Source organism: Dipodomys merriami, unplaced genomic scaffold (assembly GCF_024711535.1).
Source record: "Dipodomys merriami isolate MVZ:Mamm:240054 unplaced genomic scaffold, mDipMer1.0.p SCAF_204, whole genome shotgun sequence".
Taxonomy (NCBI): Eukaryota; Metazoa; Chordata; class Mammalia; order Rodentia; family Heteromyidae; genus Dipodomys; species Dipodomys merriami.
Genome location: NW_027203427.1, coordinates 1,110,001 through 1,137,196, shown reverse-complemented (window position 1 = coordinate 1,137,196; position 27,196 = coordinate 1,110,001). Strand labels below are relative to the sequence as shown.

Here is a 27,196-nt window from a genome sequence, read left to right as displayed (position 1 = left end):
AAATTCTCCTTGAAAAGGAGGATGAAAGTTTATCTGAAACTTATTGTATCACCTAAACCTGCATGTGTCTCCTCCATTCTGGTCTCTTCTAGTTACTAAGAGAACAATGTGCTCAACACCTTCATTAAAGGTATTAGGCCCAGGAAGATTGAGTAGAACTCTAAAAAGGAAGATCATGCTGGAATCTTTGAATAGATTCTTGGATAGATTCTTGGATAGAATCTATTCTTTGAGCACAGAGAAATGTCATCCATCTTGGAAGAAAGCAACAGTAGAAGTAAGAGTGAGGAGAGCTGATTATCTACGCAAGGGAGAAATAGCATTGTTGACTCCAATGTAGGTGCTGAGATGGAGTGACACAAGAGGACATTTGCCTGTGCAGTTGTCAGGGCTCAGAAAGTCACTACTGTATGGAATGCAAAGATGGCTCATCTTATCAACATTATTACAGTCTGAAGAGTGTATGAACAAATGTGGGGGAGAATATTTGATATGACTGGGTAAACTGCAGTGTCACAAGAAGTTTCATAGCACCCAGAAGAGCTGTTGATCATATGGTTAGATTCATGAGGGATAATTAGTGACAATATTACTACTCTTCAGCCAAAGAAATTAGATGATAATGTTGTCTAACTTTAAAATTTTATTGTAAAGATGCTGTACAGAGGGATCACAGTTACATGAATAAGACAATGAGTACATTTCTTGTCGAACATTGTTACCCCCCCCCTTGTTCTCCCACTATCCCTTCCCACCCCCTCCTCCCCCAGTCCTCCCCCCACCCAAAGTTGTAAAGTGCATTTCCAATATACTCTCTTGTGGGTATCATTGTTGCAATGGGTCATCCTGTGTCCTTGTCTCAGCATTTTGTTATTCCCCTTTCCTTCCCAAAATTAGAAAAATGTATATACAAGATGCAGGGTACCAGAATCACATACAGTGACATCAAGGGATAGACCGTAAGGGGAAGAACATACAAAAGAAACAAAACAATCACATAGTGCATTAAAAACAACAAAGAAAGACCACTTGTGTCCATATCTTGGGGTTCATTTTTCTTAGCATCATCTTATATGGTCTTATGTACATAGCTTTTGACCTTTTCTGCTGACCTGGTAAAATTATCCTATATATATAGTAATTATTGCAAATGAAGGGAACCATGGGACCTATATTTCTTTGAGTCTGGATTACTTAAGTTAATATGATTCTTTCCAAGTCTTTCCATTTCCTAACAAATGGGACAGTGTCATTCTGATGGAAGCATAGAATTCATATATATGTGTGTGTGTGTGTGTGTGTGTGTGTGTGTGTGTGTGTGTACACATATATATATATATATATATATATATATATATATCACATTTTCTTGATCCATTCATCTACTGAGGGGCATCTCATTTGGTTCCATATATTAGCTATGGTAAATAATGCTGCAATAAATATAGTTGTGTGGATAGCTTTAGTATGGCCTTGTTTGTGATGGTTTGGGTAAATGGCCAAAAGTGGGATTGTTGGGTCATATGTGGAGTCTTCTGGGAAAACCTCCGTACTGCTTACCAGAGTGGTTGAACAAATTTATACTTCCACCAACAGTGCAGTATGGTTTCCTTTTGTCCACATCCCATCCAGCATCTGTTGTTATTAGATTTCTTGATTATAGCCATTCTAACTGGCAACTGAATGTTGTTTTGATTTTCATTTCTTTTAGGGTCAGAGTTCTTGAGCATTTTTTCACGTTTCTATTGACCATTCTTTTTTTATTTAATTTTATTGTCAAGGCAATGTATAGAGGGGTGGCTGTTACATATATAAGGTAGTGAGTACATTCTTGTTGAACTTGTTACCATATCCCTCATTTTTCTCCCACTTTCCCTCTCCTCCTCACCCCCAAATTGTACAGTTCTTTTCCAACATAGTGTCTTGTGAGTATCACTGTTTCATTGGTTCACCCTTTGTCCCTTGTCTCACCATTTTGTTGTTCCCCTTCCCTTCCCTAGTTCAGATTAACATATATACAATATCCAGGCTGCCAAAATAGAATACAGTGACAACAGCAGATAAGCCATAGGAAAATAAATTCTTATTTCATCTTCAGAGAAATCTCTCTTTAAGTAGTTAGCCCACTTATTTATTGGGCAGTTGTTTCTTTGAGGATTTGTTTTAGGGGGATAACATAGTTGAGTTCTAAGTATATTTTAGATATGAGGCCCTTGACTGTTGAACAGCTAGTAAATATCTTCTCCCGTTCTGTAGGCTTTCTATTGATCTTACCAGCTATGTCCTTTTCCATGCAGATTATTTGCAGTTTCATGCAATCCCATTTGTCCAACCTTTCTTTGATTTGTTGTGTTTCTGGGTCTACATTTAGTAGATCTACATTTAGTAGATCTCAAGTGCTTTATAATTTTGTATTTGCAACATGTTTTCAGTGTTGTTGATGATATTGTTGAATTCTGGAAAATTCTGAATAAGAAAGAAAATATTATTTCCATATTTAGTTGAATTTTATTTTTATTTTGTTAAGCGAGAATTTAGTTTTTAAAGAGACTCATATATATATCATAAAAAACTTTATTTCCATTGATATATGATTTTATTAAATTTTGTTGCTTTTATTGCAATCTTCTGATGACGTATAGATGCAATATGGAAATGTTCTTGGGCAATGATTTCCTGATCAAATCCTGAGAGTTAGGCCATAGGACCACATTGGGTAGTCAACTCTGAACTTCATTACACAGTCTCTGAAGTAAGTCCATTTCCCAGAACCCCTTCCATATCTATATCCCTATCCATATAGTGAATGAGGGCCTTATTTAGGATCCAAAGATGTAGAAAGACAGAGTCCTGTCCATCTCTGAGAGAGCAGAGGACAGAGTTGGGGACTTCAGGCAACTGAGTTCTTTATACAAGTTTCTATGAAAAAACATACAATTTGCTGTTAGTTGCAATTTGTTGTAAACTTCTTATTATCAGTACTTTCACATGTTTTATCTAAGTCCTTTTTTAATTCCTCTGGTATTTATTGATGTTGGTGGATCTCTTGCAAATTAACTGCTACTGATAGAAGGTTCCTTGGAAAATCTCACTCTACTTCATTGATTCACATGTTCATAATGTCCCTGTATTCTCTTTATAATTTTTCTAAATAGTTTAGTTATATAGTCAGTTTTGATAAAAATTAATCTCTCAGTGTGCATATTTGACATGAAATCAGTCAGTGTTTCAACAACGATGGTGTGTAAAAAATTCCAAACCAAGGGGATCCTAACACAAAATATGTATCTTAGGTCATAGAGAAATTCACCGTTACAATGATTTGCCCAATGCAGGTAGAACTTAACTGGAGAGTTCTGTTGTGGGTCACTGGACTTGTCTCCATTGTGTGGATTTGTTTGATCTGGAACAGACACCAAAGAGGCATTGAATATTTAAGGTCATGAACACTATCTTGAGGTCAAGATATAGAAGTACATTTATGTCCATGTATCTCCAGAACAGAAACACACTTCTGAAATCACTATTTTTTAATAGTTCATGAAGATAATAAGAACCAATCATACCATTAGCCTTTCAAGATATTGGATCATGCAAATAGTAAATAATTATGAACTTAAACTTCAACATCCAAGAAGATAAATTAGTTTTTATCATTCACACAAAAATGTTGGTGTGTTGCCAACAACTTTTCATAAGAGATATACCATTTACCAAGGTAAGTTCTTCTAAATCATGAATTTCAAAACATTGCAGGACAAGTGTTACCTTGATAAAACGCAGAGCATCATTCCATAGACCAAAGTGTATAAGCTATTCTGTATTTGTAACAAGTGCTAAGGGATAAGGAGCATATGTCTTATTTCAGGGAAAAAATTAAGAATAAATGTATATTCATATACATTAAGGTAAATGAGTGTTATATAGTTATATTCAGTATGTGTGTTTGACCATCTATGTGCTTTTCAAGAGAGGTTTTCCAATACTTGACAAAGGGTGACAATGCTTAATGGAATTTCTTCTTTGTATTTACCAAATTACAATGAAGATTTGTTGCACTAATCTTAGAACCAATAAAAGTATCTGGAAATACTTCCAAGTAAGCTCCGCCCCTTCAATCAACTGTTTCTGAGCTGGGAGTAGTGATGACAGCTGACTATCAGTCACCCAGCGTCAACACCACGCTGGAAGCTCAGGGATCATTTACTTTTTCTTTTCTGGTGACCCACAAACTTACACAATGAGGAGACTCAGTGAGAATTAGAAATCAGAAGGGTGCCTCTCTGTATGTGGGAAAGATGCTTGCCAGGACAGAGGTGAGAACTGAGGTAGTTCTGACTAGCATTCTACAGAATGCTACAAATGAGGATAAACTTTACAATATCTGTTCATAAGTGAATCGAAGGCATCCCTTTTCTTAACATACATTCTTGTCATATATTTTGCCAATGAATGATAAAATCTGGAGCTCAGAGCATCTCAAACTCCAACCATTAGTTTCCCAGATGGATTTGAGAAAATCATGGTGAAACAGTTTACACCATTTGATGCAAATGCACACTAGATGCTAGCATTAGACAGAATATCACCCAAATCCTAGTGAGTACATTGTCATTACTTAAAATTAAGGATTATAAGGATGGATATAGAATAAAATTAAGCTATTAATGATGCTGTCATGCCACGATTTTTCAAATCAATTCATTAAGGCTGGCCAGATAGAGCTATGAATGCTGTGACTATTGAACAAGGCTTAGTCTTGCACTTTTGGGCCCTATGGACACCATTCCAGGGCTTGATCACAGTCAACAGTCTTAAATAGAGCCAGGCTTGGGGCAAAGAAGGTGAGAGACTAGTGTACAGAGTGCAGTACTGTCACTGGCGAAAGGTTAATCTAACCAAAGGACAGTGACCAAACTCTGCTAAGGGCTTGAAGGTAAAGCAGCATTTGGGGAACACATAGAGCAGAGGCAAGAAATGCACAGCTATACCTCCACCTGGTGAACAGAAGCACAGCATTTGCTATAGTTGTGAGCCAGGACCATGTGCTTGATGGAAGTATTTCAAGTTTCATTATAAATGGAATAAAATCACAAAAGACATTTCATACTTTTTTGGGGGGGGGGTTTCCGGTCATAGGGCCTGGGTGCTATCCCTCAGCTCTTTAGCTCAAGGCTAGTGCTCTACCACTTGAGCCACAAGGCCACTTCCGGCTTTTTTCTTTTTGTATATGTAGTGCTGAGGAATCGAACCTAGGGCCTCAGGCATGCAAGGCAAGTACTCTACCACTGAGCCACATTCCCAGCCCAGACATTTCATTCTTATATTACCTGTTAGCTATAATCTTACTTAAGACACAAAATTTTTTTCAATAAATACTTCATGGTTTATCTGAAGTCTCCTGGTCTCTGTCCTACTATGATTTTTCTCCTGTTCCATGATTGTAGATTGAATGAAGTCATATTGTCACTCAAACCTCATCAGCACTCATAGTTACATTGATCAAAATATCTTCCTCTGGGGCTGTTCCATCTATCTGTACTTCCCTTGTAGCCATAAGTATAAGATGGTAGCACAATGCCCAGATTTCATTCAGATAGATTTGTGATAATGATTTGCCAATATAGCCTCAACTTCAATCCACTTATTTCCTTCTGTGACCTTTGGGGATTATAGGCAAAATGTTTAGTAATTGTTTAGTCTTGGTATATCCTCAAGTTTCTAAAACCATTATTATTTGGAGGCCTGAGATCATGGTATTGATAAGTACTTGTATATCTAAATATTTTTTTCCAAGTTAAGATCTTCTTAGCCAAAATAGGCATGTGCTAAAGCCTAGTTTCTGAAACTTGTATGGATTCTTGTTACCTGATTAAAGTAGAGATTGCTAGTGAGAATATATAGGTGTGTTCCGAATATTTGTGTGTCTGAACCCAAGTACCTGACAGGAACAACCTAAGGGAATAAAGACAGTATTCATTTGGGCTCATTATGTCAGAGATTTCAGTTCTCAATCCTTAGTTTCCTTGGCCTATGGAGAAGCAGAACATCATGATGTAGGATCATCTAATAGAGGCTTCTCAACTCATGGCAAACATGAATCCAAAATTACATATGAGCAAGTGAGGGCAGGATTTAGGCCTGAAGACAGTCCCACAAATCTATTTCGTCCAACTAGGTGTTTTTACCACCTCCCAGTAACATCACCCCATTGTTAACCCATCAAGTGATGGGTAAGCACAGAATCCAGGAGTGTGAAGTAAGCAGAGAGGACAGAGCTAAATGAGAGAGCCCAGTTCTTTGCTACTTTTCCACAGAAAGCTGATCAATGTGAATGAGAGAAAGCATGAGTTTGGCTGAAGAAGGAAAAGCTGATTGGCTGAGGGAAAATTCCCCTGATTGCTCGTTTGTACCATCTGAATGTACAGGTGGAAGAATTACTATCCCTGGGTTCTTGTTTGACTTCATATTTGAAGACCTGGAAAATTGTTTGTATTTGCCTCCAATGATAAGATACATTGGATACACATTATAATTAGCAACAATTGCCTTGGAAAAAGTTGTACTAATTAAAGCAGACCTGAAACCTAGGAACATAGGTTTTGCCTATAAAACTACAAGGAAACGCAATGGATAGTAAAAGACAAATAATTATATCTAGACATAATTTAACAATAGTCTGAAGATTCACACAGTGAAAACAAACGAGTATGTTCTCAGGAGCAGAACACAAGCATTCAATAGCTACGTGCATATGACCATATAAAATGATGCTTATCAAAGTGAGCTTCAAGACATGTGCTGTTTCCAGTTCTCTCTCTCTCTCTTTTTTCTTCTTTTTTTCTTTTTTATTGTGAAAATGCCATACAGAGGGATTACAATTACATGAGCAAGGTAAGGAGTACATTTCTTTTTTTAATTTTAATTTTTTTGTGAACATACTATACAGAGGGGTTACTATTACATGGGCAAGATAATGAGTACATTTCTTATCAAGCATTGCAGCCTCCTCCTTTGTTTCTTATTGCCTCTTCTTTTATTTCACCTTACCATCCCTGCCCTCCTATCTCCCCCCTTCCCCGCCAAAGTTGTAAAGGTCATTTTTTGACATAATATTTTGTGCACATCATTGTTGCAATAGGTCTACTGTATCCCTATTTAAACAATTTGTTTTTCCCTTCCCCTCCACAAATTATAGCAACATCAAATACAGTGAAAACAGGGGTAAACCATGGGAGAGGGACATATAAAGCAGCCCAGACAATCTTCTCTAGTGCCCCCAAACCCAGCAATGTATAAGGGCAGCTCACATAGCCAGAGGGGAGTTTTTAGCTCAGGGCTGTATCACTGTGGGAGGACATGTATATGTTGAAAGCAGCAATAAACTCCAACATCTTCTGCCTCCACCCTGTTTTCATGTGAAATCTTTGCCTGAACCCCCTCCCTCCCCCCCGCCAAATATATCCGGAACCTCATAAAATTGGTTGATAACCTGATAGATCAGGAGTTTTAGAGACTGGCCTGGTTTCTGCAGGAACCGATCCAAATAGGTGTTTCCATTGCTATACAAGAGGCTCTGACTAGACCTGCAGGAGATGGAGGCCGGCTCTCCCAGGGTGCCAGGCAGGGAGAGTGGAGTCTGGGTCAGCACAACATCTCCACTGGATCCTGAAATTAGAATAAGACAGAAGTGCAAGGTTATGTACAAACATAGAAAAGCATGCTTTTTATATGTATTTTGATATATTACCTATTGTTCATATTTCATAGTTTGGCTTACAATATAAAATATTTCATATTAGAAATAAAGGTATTTTTTAAAATAAATGAGTATTCAGGAGTCAACTACATTATTCTAAACAAGGAGAATCTTCACCAAGGCATAAGTTTCAGATCCTTCTGAAATATTTTTCAATTTCCAGACCTAAATCTCACTTGCCCCATCATAGATAACAAGAACTGAACATCTAACACTTGCATAGATCACCACTGGCTCCTGAGGACATACCTTCCACCCACTCTTGCTCCTCATCTCCCTTTGCTCTTACCAGGGATCCAGAGCATTTGCAGCCACAGGAGCTGAGAGAAGGACTTCATTTTTAGGAGTGAAATGAGGAGCCTTGAAAGGTCAAGGCAAGTTCAGAGCTGAGCCTTTATTTCAGACTTAGAAAGGGAGGCTCTCATTAGGGAGCAATATGCAAATATCCAGGTGGAGCAACAGTGTAAGAAGAACCTAGGGGAGGGTAAGGCCTGCTTTTCTGAGAAAAGTAACATCCCTTGGTAATAACCAATAAAAATCCATGATGTTTGCAGCCCCGGAAAGACAGTCCCCGCTGTGAAAGAATGGTTTTGAAGAGACATATGCACCTACCACCCTAAATCAGCATCAGAGACCTAGTGATAGGTAAGTTCATGTCCAATACAGTCTCTAGGAAAGAAATAGATGTGAGGCTGATCTCCCCTGAACCTAATTCAGCTAGTCCAGAAAAAGACAGTGTCACCATCAGCAGCACTGATCCTCAAGGGAGTTGACCAATCAGTGCACAGAGTTGAGCTACTGAAGATGTATCTGATAGCATAGTTCACATCTGTTCAGGGATGTTTGCTGTAAGTGTTAGAAACTCTAATTTCTAGGAACTTCCTATTAAGACTTAGGATAAAGAATTGACAGGGAGAACAAAATATTCTCTTACAGCTATAGTCTTAATGGACTTTATAATGGAAAAGGAAAATGATAGAAATGTTTATACATGAAAGTGTGAATATATATTCAATGTAGCAATTTTTGTATCCACTAATATCTTATTATTCTTCCATACCATATTTCTATAGCAAATTAATCTAATATTTCTTTAAAATTCTCTCTTTGGAGTAATGGAAATCTGAAATTGATGAAGATGTACTTCATTCATATACTGACATGTAGACTTGAAATGTCCTAGTGTAAATACTTGTACATAATTATATACATATACACATGTTGAGTGTGTATATATATATATATATATATATATATATATATATATAATTCTACTTATTTTAAACTAACATACAGTCTTTAAAGGTCTTCAGTCCCAATCCAAAACAACCTGTTTCTGCTTATTTGTCTCAGAGATTTCAGTCTCTAGTTCCTGTCTCCAAAGATTCTCGACTTGTAAGGCAGAACATCACCTGGCAATTGTGAACAAATAGAGAAGAAGGCTTGTGCTGATGCCACAAAGTACCCAATTTAGCCCTGCAAAGAGGTGCCTTGTGGGAAATTATTAGACCATTGGCTGTCCATTCCTTAAGAGTATTAAAACTGCTCTCATGAAATGAGTCACATAATATTCACTTGTTTTAACGTGAAGACAGCCATATGCTTGTCCATCTCAACTTGCAGCTGGTTTTCTATTTATAAATATTATTGTGACACAGACAGAACTGGCCTTGCCTGAGTACAGGAAGATGAGGTTTACTGCATCTAGGAAATTTTGCACCTAAAATTGTGAGTTAAAAAAAACTCTTCTTCATTCAGAGCTTAGGTCAATTCCTCTTTTATAATAAAGGACTGGCACAGGGCTGTGTGTGTGTGTGTGTGTGTGTGTGTGTGTGTGTGTGTCTGTGTGTGTCTGTGTGTGTCTGTGTGTGTGTGTGTTCATTTTTCTGTATGTGTAAGAGAGATACAGAGAGTCAGAGAAAGAGATAGAGAAACAAATAAATTCTGAGAAATATGATTTAAATAAAAATGCTTTTAAATGTGTTGTGGAGTAAAATCATATATGTAGTATCATATGTAGTATCATCTCCTGACACAAATTCCTAAACCTAACAGGGATCACTTGTTAACTCACTAGATCTGAGGTGATTTTGTAATTTTGAATTTGTAGCACACTCTCGGGATGCTCCTGCTGATTTTGATTTCTGGACAAATTCTGAGTAGAAAAGAAAATAATATTACATCTGTGTTTAGTTGTGTTACTTCCTATGTGTCAAGAAGGAGTTTTGTTGGAGAAGTGTTCCTTATATATGACTACAAATACTTCATTTTGCATTGACTGAATTTGACTGAATCTCTTGTTGTGGGCAATGCCTTCCTATATATATTCTGTGAGTTGGACCACGACTGCACTGGGTCATCAGCCGTGAACTCCTCTCATCACAGTCTCTTCTGGAATTATATTTCCCAACACTGAGAGATCACTTCTAATCTCATCTGAGATTAGAAGCCTTAAAAGATTCAATCCTATTCAAACGTAACCATCAAACAAACAGAAGGGCAGAGAGGAGAGTGAAGAAATTTAGAACTTCAGTCTGTGCAAGCTGGGGATGCTGGGCAGTCAGTGCGTAACTATGGAACCTGCTTGGCTTTGTAGGTATTCGCTTCTGCCAGGAATGTAACAATATGCTGTACCCACAGGAAGACAAGGAGAACCGCAACCTGCTGTGTGCGTGCTGGAACTGTGACTACCAGCAGGAAGCAGACAGCAGCTACATCTAACGTCAACAAAATCAAGCACGAAGTATACGGACTGACCCAGATCATCGCTGACGTGTCCCAGGACCCCACTTTACCTTGGACCGAAGACCACCCATGCCAGAAGTGTGGCCACAAGGAAGCAGTGTTCTTCCAGTTACACAGTGCCCGGACTGAGGATGCCATGCACCTGTACTACCTGTGCACTGCAGCCACCGCTAGACCGAATGAGCATCCCTAACTCCCCCTGTAACAAATGCCAGGTTCTGTGCCCATGAAAAGGAGAAATTTAGAACTCCATACACATTTCTTGTTTTTAGTTCTACTTTTATTATCTCTCTGAAGTTGTGCAAACAAAGAGCGTTACCATTAAACATGTCAGTTTATAAATACAATGCATCTTGAATAATGTCACTCTTTTATCTTTCTACTCTGTCCTTCTCTATCCAACCTCTTTGCCTCCAGAAACATTTCCATATATAAAAATACATATTAAATTGGTAAATATGAATTTATGACTCTATATATCTATGGTACACGGAAGACCCTTTTCAGACTACTCTTGGAAATACTGAAGTAATATGGGTCACTATTTTATATGTACCTGTTATACAGTCCCAGAAGTGTTCTAAATGTATTTTATTTATTCACATTTTTCATACTTTTTTCTATGTGTGTATTTATTTAACTGGGCCACAAGCCAAGTGTGCTTTGACCATCTAAACTCTGAATAAACAATAGAAAAACAATGATGTCCAAACATTCTAAAACAAGATACAAATTTATATTATTTCTCCTTTGTATTTCCTCTACTTACTATAAAATCATTATTTCATTCTCTCTTTATCATGTGAACTGCAGGACAGGCAAAGCTGGTACTAAATAAAACAAGGTGAAGGAAGCTGGATGCTGTGTGGGTGTGAAAGCCACTTGGTAAACTTAGGGGGCACATTAATAGATTGACAAAGAGAGGCCACAAAAGTATTGACACAAGTAGGGTTGAAAGAAGCCAGATTCTAAGGATAACCCCTGAAATTTTCATGATGTATGCTCCAGGGCTTGCTTCAGCAAATGTGGCCATGTGGCTTGTAAATTTCCAGTCCACATAGAGTCAGGTACCAGAATCCATGGAAGAATTTGGAATAATGATCTCAAACCAGAGCTGTGGCAGGCTTATCCTTCATAGGTTTTGAGTTTCTGCCTGATAGATGAGGCTGCGGATGTGTAGGAAGGAGGATACTCAATGACTTTCCTGTGGACCTTCCTGGGATAAGGAAGTACAGTTCAGAATGAAAGTGTTTATGGTCTGGGCCATGAACCTGAATGAGGTCTGGCACAAGTTTCTATATCATCAGAAGAAAAGCTGCATAAACTTTCGAGAGGAAATATAAAAGGATAAAGATAACAGGAACTATGCTAAACATGGTGGGGAGCTGAATATTCATTCCTTGCTGAATGGAATTTAAAGTGTGACAGCAATGCTAAAATGACCTTGAAATTGGGTAACAAGTTTGACAAAAAATGTACTTATTACCTTGTTTATGTAACTATAACCCCTCTGTACATCACCATGACAATAAAAAATATGAACTTGGACAGTGCTTTCTAAACTTGAAAGCTCTATTAAAATACATTTCCAAAAACAAATGGTGGGGAATTTATCCCAGAGTAATGCATTTCATTTTCACATAGAAACTTGTAAAAAAAATAGTCTTAGAATCCTTATCATTAGTAAAACTAAGAATCTTCCCAACTATTCCTAACTGATAAAAAATAAAAGAAAATGTGTTTCTTCAACCAAGGCATTCTATTCAATATGAACAGGAGCTAAACTATCATATACATTGACTGGATGAACCATAAGAAAGCTATACTGAATAATACAGCCAATCTTAAAATGGGACTTTTTTATATTTTCTTTTTATGAAGTTTTGGCCAGGACTGAGGGATTGGAAAAAGGGAATTCTGTGGCTCATGGACAGCCCCAGGAGTCTGTGGCATTGGTAGAGAACAGTTCCTCCATGATGATGTTGACAACAGAGAAACACAAATATGTGGTACCTATAGATTCTCAACATTCACACATACATGTGGGCTGCTCATGTGATAAGCACACCCAGTGCACACACATCTGCACATGAACAAACACCAAAGTGTGCAAGTGACTACTGTAGTATCTATATGGATTGAACCAATGTCTATTTCCTGATTTAAATAAGGTAACAGAGTTATACAAGATGTTGGTACTAGGATAGTCTGGGGGATGGATGCAAAAAACCTCCTAGTAATTTTCTTCACAACTTTATGGACATTTATAATTATTTGAAAATAAATAATAAAAACATATAATAGTTTTATTATTCCAAAGCACTGAAGAAATGACTTGTAATTTCTCAGTGGGGAAAAAACAAAAAACAATAAAACAAGGAACTTTCTAACTTCTTCACTCTAGTGGCAGAAATGTCTGAATACTTTACATGGAAGTAGACTGCTGAATGCCAATCAGTAGGAGATATCTGACACTGTATTTGTGCCAATAGAATTACAGTAGGCACAACACAATAAAGCTTATATTTAAGTATTATATTATATATTATATATTTCTGTTCTTTGTCTACACGTTGTATAATTAAAAGCATGGCAGGAATCCAGCAGGGGAAGTCTTCATCTGGATGTGTGTGTCTGTGGATTTTTGCAAGTTTTTGTACCACTAAATCTCTGTCATGTTTAGAAAATTTATATATTATATATCTAATATCTAAACATGTTGATGAATTATTAAATAAATATCACTAAATGCATGTTGTTCAGAATTGTAAACTAAGATACCAAAAGAAACATTTTAAAAATAGATTAAAAAAAATAAGATAGAATCCTGTGCCTGAACTGAGTTCCAAAAAGCCAACAAAAATAATTGTTCCCATCACAGTTTTTTTCTATATAAGATCCATAGCTAAAACAGTATAACCAATAGCAGATTAATTGTGCTATATTTATATAATAGACACTACATAGCAATGACATTCAACACCTGGAAGTCGGGTCTAACCTTGTTCTATCTCTTGAATGGTGAGCACATGGAGACTCATCTGCAACTCATTTGTGAAGTACAAGAGGGGTGGGGAATTTCTGTGTCTCAAGACAACCAAGTAATCATAAAATTAAAAATGTTAGCAAAGGAGTAATAAAAATTGATGATAGAAAGTTTTGTCTTCGTTCCTGTTAGGGATTCTATAGCTATTACATGATGTCACTATTTCTATATATAAGAACAATTCAGAATTAATAAATAAGTAACAAGGGTAATAGTATAGGGTTTTGCCTTTGTCATATGCTCAGAGACTCAACATGTGGATTGAGAAACCCCTTTGAGTACCCAGTAAAATTGTTAGAAGTTTGTCTGAACTAGCATGTCATTATAAAATTTAGGAAAAATTTTCCATTAAGCAATGATGCAATGTAAATAGCAGAAGTTTGAAAATCAGAGATGAAAACATTCAACTCAAATGTGACTTTTCCACTTGAAATCTGGAAATTGGAGAAACAATATATTTTGAGGAAAATTGCTTTTCAATTCATAATTGCATACTATCAAAATATCACCTTAATGAGAAGTGAACAACAGATTTTACAATTTCAAGTGATCTCTTAACTTCATATTTTTACAGTATTGATCCCTCCATGAAGAGCACCTGTGTCTAATGAAACACAACATTCAGAGAAGAGTGAGGCATGGTGCTTTTGTAATCACAATTAGATAGAAACCAGGCACCTGACAAGGCTCAGTGTGACCCAGAAGCACTTTCCCATACTCCTGTCAGGATGAGATGCACAGCAAATCTTGCTGTGTAGACTTAAATAAAATTTAATGAGATGAAGTATGTATGTTTGGTACACACATCCAGAGAGAGACTTTCCCTGATGGATTCTTCCATGTAGTTAGTTATACCATGGACCTAGATTACACCTACTTCCTGTGATTCTTCTAATTATACAACTTTTAGACAAAGAACATACACATATAATTTAATACTTAAATATAAACTTACTATGTTGTACCTACTGTAGTTCTATGGTTATCTCTTACTGATGAACCTTCTACTTCCTCCAACCAAGCAACCTGGCCCTGTGATTGGAACTAGGATTAGGAAAACCCTAAAACCCCAGTCTAGTCCAGATCTGTTTCAGAACAATAACACCAATGTAGGACAAAAATCAGCATCCCATCACCTGGGTTATTACCCTGAGTTCAGAGACACAGAGAGGAAGAGAGTGAAGGCAGATATGAAAAGTGCTGCCAGGAATCTAAGAACACCAGAAAGTCAACAGAGAACTGATGGATCAAAAAGGACCCTATGTAAAGGGCAGTGTCTTGGTTCAAGTTCCCATCTTCTATTTTAATTAGGCCCTCAGAGTGTAACAACAATAATCGGAGTTTCATGCCAAACAGTCCCATTTTGACAACCCAATAAGTATAGGTTGCCACTTTGATATCTTCCTTTGATCACCAGAAATTAGATCTCTGGCATAGCTCTCCTTCAGAAATTCTGACAGAAAGTACAATTCAAGCATCAACTTTTGTCCTTTGTCTCATCATTTTGTTGTTCCATTTCCCTTCCCTAATTCAGATAAATGTATATATACTACACAGGGTACCAAAATAAAATACAGACAACAGGGGATAAACCATAGGGGAAAATAGAAAAAAACCGAGATGTACAATTCATTATGTCGAAAAACGAACTTTACAACTTTGGTGGGGGATGGGGGAGGATCGGGTGGGGGGCAGCGAGGAGTATGGGAAGGGATGGGAAGGGGAAACAAAGAGGAGGCAACAATGCTTGATAAGAAATGTACTAGTTATCTTGCCCATGTAATTGTAACTCCTCTGTACGGTATTCTCACAATTAAAAAAAGAAATAAAAGAAATAAAAAAGAAATAATGTAACAGCGATACTCACAAAACAATCTGTTGGAAATGAACCTTACAACTTGGTGGGGTGTGATGAGGGAGGAAAAGTGGGAAGAAAATGGGAGAGAGAGTAACAATGTTCAACAAGAAATGTACTCACTACCTTACATATGTAACTCTATTGCCATTGTACATTATCTGGACAATAAAATTGAATTTAAAAAAAAAGAATCAACTTTCCTTGGAGGGACAGGAGAGAATGATATTATTTTACTCAAATCTGACTTGTTGAATGGTAATTTCTTATCTTACCAGTTAAAGATGTAATTAAAACGGAATCATCTTTTTCAATCTATATTACCCTCATGACCACAAAAGTTTCAAAGTAAAAATTCAAAGCTTAAATTTTATAGGCTCTGTGGCTCTCCTCCTCAGATCTATCCTCTTGACCAACATTCCATGACAGGGCATCCATTCCCCAGATCCACAGGGGTCCAACCCTGCTGCTTTGAGGAAGGTGGATGGATTCTGAATATGTGCACAGTGATTTGTGTAGAAAAATGTGATATGAAGGGTCGAAGTGATCTGCTGATGAGGTCAGGACTTACTATTCCTAAATCAAGCAGAAGAGTTGAAGGAGCCTAACTTCAAAACTGAGCTCACAGACAATTAAATTTGTGCCTAAAAAATCTGAATATTGTTGAATTACACGGGTGTCTGGATTAACCAAAACACAAAACACATGACTGGAAAAATCATTTACGAAACATTGCCTTTTAATATGAAACAGCTGAGCACCAGTGACACAGGCTTGTAATCCTAGCTACTCAGGGGGCTTAAATCTGAGGGTCGCAGTTCAAAGCCAGCTGAGGCAGAAAAGTCCATGAGAGTCTTATCTCCAATTAACCACCAGAAAACCAGAAGTGGCACTGTGGCTCAAGTGCTGAGTGGTAGCCCTGACATGAAAATCTCAGGGACAGTTTCCAGTATCCAGTGTCCAGAATTCAAGCCCCATGAAATACATACATATGTATATATATACATATATATATATGTATATATATACATATGTATATGTATATATATACATATATATATACACAATATGCATAAAGAATCAAGTAATCCTATAGTCTGCGGGATGATCAATAGAAGTAGAAAACACCTTGTTAAACAAAGTAGTAAATCAAAGAGCATCGTCTATATTGCGTCTTACTCAAGCAGACTTTAAAAAAATAAAATACATTTGAATACATATCTTCGGGTTCATTTCCCTAACATCACCTTATCTGACCTTTTTTGCTTTACTCCGACATATACTAGATATTGCAAATAAGGAAAACCATGGGACCTATGTTTCTTTGGGATTGGTTTACTATATTTGATGTTGGTATAATTTGTGGAAGGGAAGAGGAAAAACAAGTCGTTTAAATAAGGATACAGGTGGACCCCTTGCAACAATGAGAAGTACAAGTTGTTATGTAGAAAACGAACTTTACAATTTTGGTGGGGCGGGGCGGGGAGGATTGGGTGGGGGTTCGGGGGGGGGGGGGAGGATGGGAAGGGATGGGAAGGGAAAACAAAGGAGGAGGCTACAATGCTTGATAAGAAATGTACTCATTATCTTGCCCATGTAATTGTAACCCCTCTGTACAGTATTTTCACAATAAAAAATAAATAAAAATTAAAAAAATCATAAAAATCTTAGAAAGCATTACACATAAAAATATCATTTTGTAAACCTTTTGCTTCAATTTATGTACATAGGCTTTTTTGTGTACATGTGAGAATGGATTCCTAAGTAAATCAGATCACAAGGCTGAATGCCTTTTGCCAGGGTTTGTGGACAAAGACATTGAAGATATGCTGTTTAATGAATGGAATTATTGCTGTTTCGTTCCCTCTGATGCTAAACTTCTTAAATAAAGACCTACCCATATGTTTTAATGTTAAAAAATAAATAAATAAAATGCAATAGTGATTCTATGGGGCTGACAAGGGCACAGGATCAGAGCGCAGGAGGTTGAACACAGAAGAAAGATGGAAGACTACGATCAATGCACATAATACACATATACTGAGAAACCCAGAATCCCATTAATAGTTACAGATATGTACAAAAATAGGCTATCAGAAAATAAAGGAATAAAATCTAAAGCAATGAATCCATTCTTTGTATTAAAGGCAATTCCTGCTTAAAATACCATTACTTATTTTATTATTGCATAAATATCAACTGATGCCATAATTCAGACTCTCGAAGTAATAACTGGCTTTTGCTGACAACATTCTGAGCAGGTGGAGGCAGCAGGAGGAGCAGATGGGGCAGCCCAGACTCACACTTCAGCTTCCCTGGGAGGTTTTTGTTATGGCTTGTATCACTGTGGGAGGGAAACTGCTACCCTGTTGACAGTAATAAGTGGCTCCAGGCCACTGATCCTGAGAGTGAACTCTGTCCCAGATTTACTCCCACTGAACCTTGATGGAACTCCAGACTCCAAAGTATCTGCACGGTAGATCAAGAGTTTAGGAGCTTTCCCTGGTTGCTGCTGGTACCAGGCTAAAGCATACCCAATGTCCTTACTGGCCCTGCAAGTGATGGTGGCAGTGTCTCCTAGAGACACAGACAGTGAAGATGGAGACTGGGTCATCTGGATATCACACTTGGCACCTGGAAGCAGAAACATGAAAACAAATATCCACACTAGTTATCAAGTTATAAGAAGGCATCCCTGAAGAGTAAGCATCCTGGATCACACTGAGCTTGTAAATCCCTAGCATTGTCCTTTACCTGGGAGCCAGAGCAGCAGGATCCCCAGGAGCTGAGCAGGGGCCCTCATGCCCATGCTGTGTGCTGACTTGGACTGACTACTGCCTAATGTGAACAGCCTATGAAGAAGTCCTGAGCATACTGAGCTGTGCTGTTGGTGCATGCAAATCAGCAGCAGAGTTATACACAGCTGTCCAGCTGCCTCATCTCAGCAACTCTGCACATTCTGAGTCTCAAGGGAACTAGGTCAGGCAACAGAATAAGTTTTAAACAAAGAAGAGAATCACCAAGTTGCTTTCCTGTGATGTGCACACAACAATGGTAGCTTTGAGGATCAAAGCTTCTTTTCTTCTTTTTCTTTAATTGAGTCAAGACTTGTTCACTTGCACAATACAAATTTGACATTTCTTTATTATTATTCAGGACAGAAAGTTTTACAGTAGCTCTGATTCACTGATAATCTATATTTGTCAATTTATCAGCACTGTTGTCCTGTAATGAATCCAATCCATGAAAGTGGAATAAGTGGAGCTATTGTATTGATAAGAAAATGCCTGGACTTCTGTACTGGGCTGTTCAGCCTTATTATCTCCTCCATCGCTGAGTTTTTGTCCCAGGTGATCCATACAAGCATGTCCTTTCAGAGCCTTTCTCCCTTCATGTCTGAACAGCCTTTATAATTTTTACTGAGCTAGAATTGTGTATCATTTTATATGTCCATGCTGAAGGTCCTCATATTATTCCTTCTGGCTTTTAAACATCTTTGCCACAACTAATATGTTCAGAAGCAGAGATAGATTATCCTTAAAAGGGAGGAAAAACTCAGGTTATATTGAAGCCTATTTTGTGGCCTAAACCTACATATATCTCCTCTGTTTGGTGGACTCTTCTAGTTCCTAAGAGAACACTGTGCTGCACACCTGGGTTAAAGATATTAGGCCCAAGCAGAGTGAGTATGTTGGAATCTCTGAACAGAATCTTGAAATCAGTAGAACATGGAAATGTCATCCATATTGGGAGGAAGCAACATGGGAGAGCTGATTTTCTGTGCAAGTGAGAAATATCATTGTTGACTCCATTGTAGGTGCTGAGATGGAGTGACCCAAGAAGACATCCATATGTGTTGGATTTGCCTGTGCAGTTGTCAGGGCTCAGGAAGTCACTATTGCATGGGATACAAAGTTGGCTCATCTTATTCATGTTATCACATGCTGAGGAATGTCTGAAAAAATCTGGGGGTGGGGGCAAGGGTGTGTGATCTGATAATGTAAGTGACAGTAACACCAAGAGTTTCATATCACCCAAAAGAGTTGCTGATCATATGACTAAATTAATGAGGGAAAATTAGAGCCAATATTCGTACTCTTGAGGTAAAAATAATGTAAGCTAATTAAATGAAAATTTCATCTAATGTTAGTGACATATTTCAAAGATTTTTATACTGAATATTTTGTGGAAAAGAGAAAATCAGAAAATTTTTCCAAGAATTCATTTAATAATAACATAATTTTTGATGTGAGTGAAGTAATTACCATAAATTTACATATGTATACATGTATACATATATATATATGAATGTGTACATATAAATATATGTACATATAGATGAATAGATAAAAAAGTGAATAATTTTTTTCTAATCTAGAAGTAATGATTCCTTAACTTTAATTACGGATATCACCTTCATTAATTGACCTCATTTATTCTCTCATAAATAAAACCAGTGACCTTTGCAGTACAGTTTATTTCTTTATCAAAAATAGGAAAAGAGGAAGATGAGTTTGGATCATTTTTTGTCACAAACTACAAATTCATAGTGGATAGCATAAAGGAAAGAGTGGAGAGAAATCAGCTAACAAGGAATGCCCACTGGCCAATTTTGAGAGGTTTTTGAATATTGAATAAATACCAAAGTATTCCATGAAATAAATTGTAAGTCCTTGGATTAGTAGTGATATTTTCACTAGGGATGTGATATCTATAAACCACCATATATTTCTCCACAAATCCTCACAATTTCAAAGGAAAAATAACAACTATATAGCAGAGAAATTCAACAGCTAACACCTTAGCCTAGAATTGAAATAAAGATCATCAGTAATGATGTCCTTACAGAACATAGCAGCACTTCTGGATTTTGCTCACATATATCCATTACTGAAAGAACTCTGAAGGGAAAAAGGCACAAATCTAATCTGAGAGACATTCATCCACATGATTAGTATGTGATCACCACGAGCAATAAAAACACAAAATTTAAGACCGAACTAAACACCTGTTCCTTGGTGGCTTGATTATTGGGATGTGGTCTGACTACTTTGTTCTGACTCAACTGGAACCGCATTCCTACCGTTCTCTAGAGATTGAACTATAGGTGTGAACCATTATGGCCATCATGACCATTAAAGTATTCTTTCGTTTGGAATTTTTGTGTCTTGAGATCATTCATCTACAGCCATCTCTTCACAACTTCATAAGCATGGTATGTACAGTGACTAAGATTAAAGATTGAATTCACATGTCTGCATAAGAGAACCTCGGTGACTTCAAACTGAGATCTTTTTGAAAATATAATGACATAGTGAGCAATATCTGTAAAAAAAAAAACACAAAACAGTAACACATACAATTTTTGACCACTGTTTTTATACTGCTACAGAATAAGAATACATTTAATTTTTTAAATTATTTTATATACATATTTTTTGTAAAAATACTGTACAGAGGGGAGGGGTTACAGATACATGAATAAGGTATTGAGTACATTTCCTATCGAGCATTGTCATCTCCTTCTTTGATTTTCCCCTACTGGCCCTTCCCTCCCCAACTTCCCCAACTACTCCCTTCCCACAATTCCCCCAATGAAGTTGTAAAGTTTGGAATCAATATAGAGTCTTGTAATCTCATTGTTATAATGGGCCAACCTGTATCCTTATTTCAGCATTTTGTTATTTATATTCCCCTCCCCAAATTAGAAAAATGTATATAAAAGATGCAGGGCACCAGAATCAAATACAGTGAAAATGGGTTATACCATGGGGAAAGAACATACAAAATAAACAAAACTATCACACAATACATTATAAATACATTAAAAAAAAAACAGCAAGAAAGATAAAACCATTTGTGTCCCTATCTTGGGATCCATTTTGAACAGCATCATTTTATATGGTCATACGTAAATAACTTTTGAGCTTTTCTGCTTGTCCTAGACATACACTAGTCTTTGTCAGCATATATTAACTATACAAGAAGGGTTTCATTGTGACATTTCCGCACATGCATACAATGTACTCCATTAACCTCACACCCTTGATCTCTCATTCTTATCCCCATATTTCCCTTCTTAAAGCAGTTGCACAGGTTTTGCTGCCCTTTTTCATATATTCCAAAGAAGCACTTCAATAATCTTCACCTGCATAGAACTTCCTCTATTCATAGTCCTCCTTAAATAAAATACCAACAGAGCCTTTTTCATTCTCATGTCATTCATTTATTTCATATATATATATATATATATATATATATATATATATATCAATTGTACCAAAGGCTGTCACCATGGTATCTCACTTTCGCATAAATCATATTTCCTTTCTCCTTCATTTTGCTGGTTCTAGGGCTTGAACTCTGGGAATGACCTATGACCCTAAGTATTTGTGTTCAATTCTATCTCTCTACCACTTAAGCCACAGCTCCAGTTTCAGCTTTTTTGTGGTTAATTGGAGATAAGAGTATCACAGACTTTCCTGGCCATGATGATTTTGAACCACTATCCTTATATCTCAGCATCCTGAGTAGTTAGGATTACGGTAGTGGGTCACAGGTGCCAGGTTATATATCATCTTTTAATTAAAACAACCCTTTCTATTAATCTTGCTTTTGGAGACATAAATGATATTTTTAAAGGACTGACATCTTTCCATTGTGTTCTTTTCCTTCTTAATTTTACTTTAAAATAAAATTAAATTTAAATCATAATTACATTGTGGAATTTTTTTTACTAACATCGTAGGATGTAAGACAAACTAATCTTCCATTACTGATTAACAGTGAGTAGAACTCCATGATCATTTGGCAATATTTCTTTGATAGTTGGCAGAGATTTCAGTTTGCAATGAAGTGAACAGAAGAATTCTTCTCTTCCAGAGAAGAATCACAAACAAAAGTTAATACAGAAGCTTATTTGTATACTAAGATATGATTTTTATCTACTTCTCTCTTCTACCCCTTTTGTACTACTTCTGTATTAAGAGAAGGTTTGGGCTTGTTGCTACCTAATCCTAAGAATACTCTTAGCCATATGCAGGCTTCTTTCTCATGTACCACTAACATGTCATTTTTTTCTCCATGAGTTCAAGACAGACAAGGCCAAATCTTGGACAAATACTGCAGATCACAGTCAAGGGCATGGCTTCTCAGACAGGCCATTCAGCTTTCCTGCATATGTTCCCTGCAATGGGTTTAGATTCAGCATCTTCCAAAGCAAACTGTCTACACACAGTCATAGCTATTCAGAGTGAGAGCTTCCATGTGTAATTGATGTATTGTAACAAATAGGTGCAAAAGATGAATTCATAAAGCAAACAGACATGGCCATGCCCAATTTAAAGATTACAGGTAGAAAGTAATTCACAGTTCAAAAGAACTATCATTTTGAATCTGATTGTCATTATATAATAGATAAGAATTACTTTTTCTCCCTTTGCTTGTGAACAACTCAACAAAAACAAAAGGAGATTGGTGCTCTTCACTAACAGAAATGGTAAAAATAGTAAAAATTGCTCTGCTACAAATGGGTCCAGATTTATTTAATAGAGATTGAGGTGTAATTCACATCTCTGATCTCCAACTCCATGGAAATGATGGAATGAAAAACTAATATGTGTGTTCAAAAGATAGTTTGGTTAAATGGTCTTCAGTGAAATTGCATCAGAGGTTTTTTGTTGTTGTTGTTTTTGCTTTATTTTAAGAAAATACAAATGGTCAAATGAAACTTATCACCCTGGTCTTTAATCATGTCAGGTGTTAAGGAGACTAAATGTGGCCTAGATGTCCACAGCTCACTTTTTTCAGTAATGGTGTTACTTGTGGTGAGGGGAGAAAGGGAAGGCTGCATGTGGAGAGTGTCAGGAATTAGAGACTCATTAGAAGCTTTTGTTCAATTTCTGCTCTATGCCTTCAAATGAAAGCAGCTCTGTGAGATCAGAGGTTCTATTTGATTTGTTCAAAATATTCATGTCCATAAGTGATCACGGTACTATTTCTCCATTCTTTGCTAAATGTGGTTCTTTGTATTTAGAGTAAGAATTTTTAAAAATGCTCTACCAGAATTGAAGAACTAAAGATATTTCACATTTTGTATTGAGGGTGAGCTGTGGCACCTCAAATCTCATGGTAACAGAGGAATTTTGTAGGATGTGAGATGTCATAGGTTAAACTAACTGTCCTGAGGTACAGTGACAAGGGTGATTTCTAAGTATGTGTGAACTCATTTGGGAGATGGTGTTTACACTGATGGAAATCTAAGAAGTCTGCTTTGGATGACCAGGTGCCTATTCATTATTTAAGAAATCAAACATGTATTAAAATTTAAAAAAAGAGTCTGAAAAGTGCAGTTTTCTCATTCAATCTAGAAGCAATCAACTGTTTCAGGTGTTTCAAGGACTTGTTTCACCATGTTTTGCAATTCTATATCAAGAATTTCATTGATTAGGCTACATAAATCTGTGTTTTAAAATTGACTCTGTTATTTGAAAAAAAACATAGTACAAGATATAAAATGCATGTTATATTTAGAATTGTAGCTAAATAGGACTGAAAATGAAGCATTTAAATTCGCTGTCAGACACCTGGCAAACATACATTTATATTTCTAGGAGTAATGGCATCTTTCCTGTCTTTCCATTATTTTTCCTAAGAACTCACTGCCCCTGTTCTAATATTTAATTCTCTGATTCTTAGCATAGGCTGCTCAGGTCCAACATTGGGTGCTCAGAGCTCTAATAGGCTTTCCTAGGAACAAGAGTCTGAGAGCATCATAAGGTGACTGACAGCAAGATGGCATCACAACCCCAACTCCTCAGCTCCCTCCCTGCTGCTCTATGTCTCATATGAATGTGCACACAAGTAATGTATTTCTAATGCTGGAAAGACTCTTGTAATGTATAGACAATATCTCATATATCTTTTAATATTTGAAATTATATCATCTGAAAGTGTTTAAATATTTATCCACATTTAAATAAAATCTATGCATATATGTACATGTCTCAGCTTTTAATAATGTGATAGGAAACTAATTTATTCTTGTGATTGAAACACTGCATTTTGGTAAAAAAAAGCAATTTATTATCTAAAACAGTTTTTAGGTCATTCATAATCATGAGGATTTAGGTGAGAGAAATCCTATATAATTCTTTATCTTTTCAGTTGTATGGAATAACTTCATGTTTTCCATGCTATAATTTCTGCTGTTTATTTTCAAATAGCATGACAGAAGGTTGACTCTGATCAAGAAGCCCTAGACATTGCAATCAGCATGTTACATTATATAATCTCTTGTACAACTCTTGCAATTCAGAGAATAAAAAACTTGTGAGAATTATCCTCTTTAATCTGCAAGTAGATTATAAGGCAGAGGAAACATGTTGGTATAAGAACCTTGGGACTACTATGAATGTATGAGTGCATTAAATATTTCATAGACAGGTGGTCTTAATAATTATTCACATATAACTTCTCCTAAACCCCGAGTAAGTAGAAGGTTTTCTATATCAAGGTGTTAAAAGGTAGAAATGACAATGTGAAGAAAAATAAATTAGTGATTGTTACTGAAAAGAATGTTTGAAAAACACACAACAAATTATAAATATCAAGTGGTGCAAACTATTATAAAAATCCATCTGTATCAACTGACCAGGTGTTATGCCTGATGAAGTGCAGAAAAGAGGATCCGAGACAGAGACAGAGATAGACACTATGACAGAGACAGCAATCCCCAGTGCCTCATCTTCTAAAGACACTAGTACTATAGGGTTTGCTTCAGCCCCAGTGATCTCACATCACCTCACTCACTTCTTACAAGCCTCTTCTAAGTAAATGTAACTCAGGGGGACATGAATCTTCCCTGAAAAGTTTACCTTTGCTGAGAAAGCAGGCACGAAATAGAGACAAGACGAAGTTTCCAGTCTCCAAATACCAAAGACAGAAGACTTTTCCTCACAGTCCAGCCTGCTGACAGCTCCTCTTGAGTGTGGCTGGTCATACTCAAATGTCCAATCCTGCAGACTTGGTTGATAGTAAAACACTAATTCTATGACTTCCCTATTACTAAGATGAACAGTTTGTTTTCTACTGGGTTTCTCTGCCCTCTAGTGGTAATATTTTAGCTTTATATCTTATAAAATAAGCTTTTCCCCCCTAGGAATATTAATACAATATATTCCAAAATGTACTTTTGACTTTTCCTTTTTTTTATTATTTTGAAAATACGGTACAGAGGGGTTACAATTACATGGGCAAGGTAATGAGTTCCTTTTTTATCAAGCATTGTTGCCTCCTCCTTTGTTTCCCCTTCCCATCTCCCTCCCACCTTACCCTCTCACCCCCACCCCCACCCTTGCCAAAGCTGTAAAGTTCCTTTTTTGACATAATGTCTTGTGCACCTCATTGTTGAAAGGGGCCCCCTGCATCCCTATTTAAACAATTTGGTTTTTTCTTTCCCCTCCACAAATTATACCAACATCAAATACAGTGAAAAAAGAGGTTATGCCTTGGGGAGGGACATACAAAGCAACAAAGAAATCATCTTATAAACATGTTAGAAACAATCGCAAAAAAAGAAACAATATTCAAATCCTTGCCTTGGGGTTCATTTAATCTAATATCAACTTATCTGACCATTTCTGCTTTTCTCAGACATATACCATGGGACCTATGTTTCTTTGGGCCTGGCTTACTTCACTTAGTATAATTTTTTCCAAGTCTTTCCATTTCTTAAAAAATGTGGCAATGTCATTTATTCTGATGGAGGTATAGAATTCCATTGTGTATATAAACCACATTTTCTTGATCCATTCATCTACTGAGGGGAAACTCCATTGGTTTCATAACTTAGCTATGGTAAATAATGCTGCAACAAACATAGTTGTGCTGGTAACTTTAGTATGGTCTTGTTTGTGATCATTTGGGTAAATGCCCAAAAGTGGGATTGCTGGGTTATAGGGGAGCTCTATGTGGAGTCTTTGGAGGAACCTCCATACTACTTTCCAAAGTGGTTGAACACCTTTAAACTCCCATCAACAATGCAGTAATGTTCCCTTCTGTCCACATCCCCTCCAGCATCTGTTGTTATTAGAGTTCTTGATTATAGCCATTCTAACTGGGGTGAGGTGGTATCTCAATGTTGTTTTGATTTGCATTTCTTTTATGGCTAGGGAGGTTGAGCATTTCTTCATGTGTCTATTGGCCTTCCTTCTTTCCTCTTCAGAGAAGTTTCTCTTTAAATATTTAGCTCACTTATTTATTGGGCAGTTGTTTTTTGAGGATTTATTTTTGGGGATATAAGTTTTTGAATTCCAGGGATATTTTAGATATGAGAACCTTGTCCGTTGGATGGCTAGTGAAGATCTTCTCCCAATCTATTGATCTTGATAGCTATGTCCTTTGCCATGCAGAAGCTCTGCAACTTCATGCAATCCCATTTGTCCAACCTTTCTTTGATTTGTTCTGTTTCTGGTTCTCTATTAAGAAAATTTCGGCCTGTGCCAAGGAGACCTAGGGTTTCTCCTATTCCATCCTGTAATGTTTTCAGAGTGTCTGCTTTGACTTCGAGGTCTTTGATCCATTTGGAGTTGATTCTGGTGCAGGGTGATATATAAGGATCTAGCTTTACTTTTCTACAAGTGATTTACCAATTTTTCCAGCACCATTTCCTGAAGAGGCTGACTTTCTTCCATTCTATTTTTTTTAGCTCCCTTTTCGAAGATTAGATGGCTATAGGTCTTTAGGTTCATTTCTGGGTTTTCAATTCTATACCATTGGACTTGAGGTCTGT

General features: G+C 36.8%; 2 gene segments (V, D, J or C); both read right to left on the bottom strand.

Moving 5' to 3' along the window:
* Positions 1–7,414: 7,414 nt before the first annotated feature.
* Positions 7,415–8,097, bottom strand: LOC138833334 (immunoglobulin kappa variable 2-30-like). The segment is given in 2 exon segments: positions 7,415–7,668; positions 8,049–8,097. Coding segments are annotated over 2 exon segments (303 nt in total).
* Positions 8,098–17,746: 9,649 nt separating this feature from the next.
* Positions 17,747–18,214, bottom strand: LOC138833369 (immunoglobulin kappa variable 1-5-like). The segment is given in 2 exon segments: positions 17,747–18,039; positions 18,160–18,214. Coding segments are annotated over 2 exon segments (348 nt in total).
* Between the last annotated feature and the right edge of the window lie 8,982 nt (positions 18,215–27,196).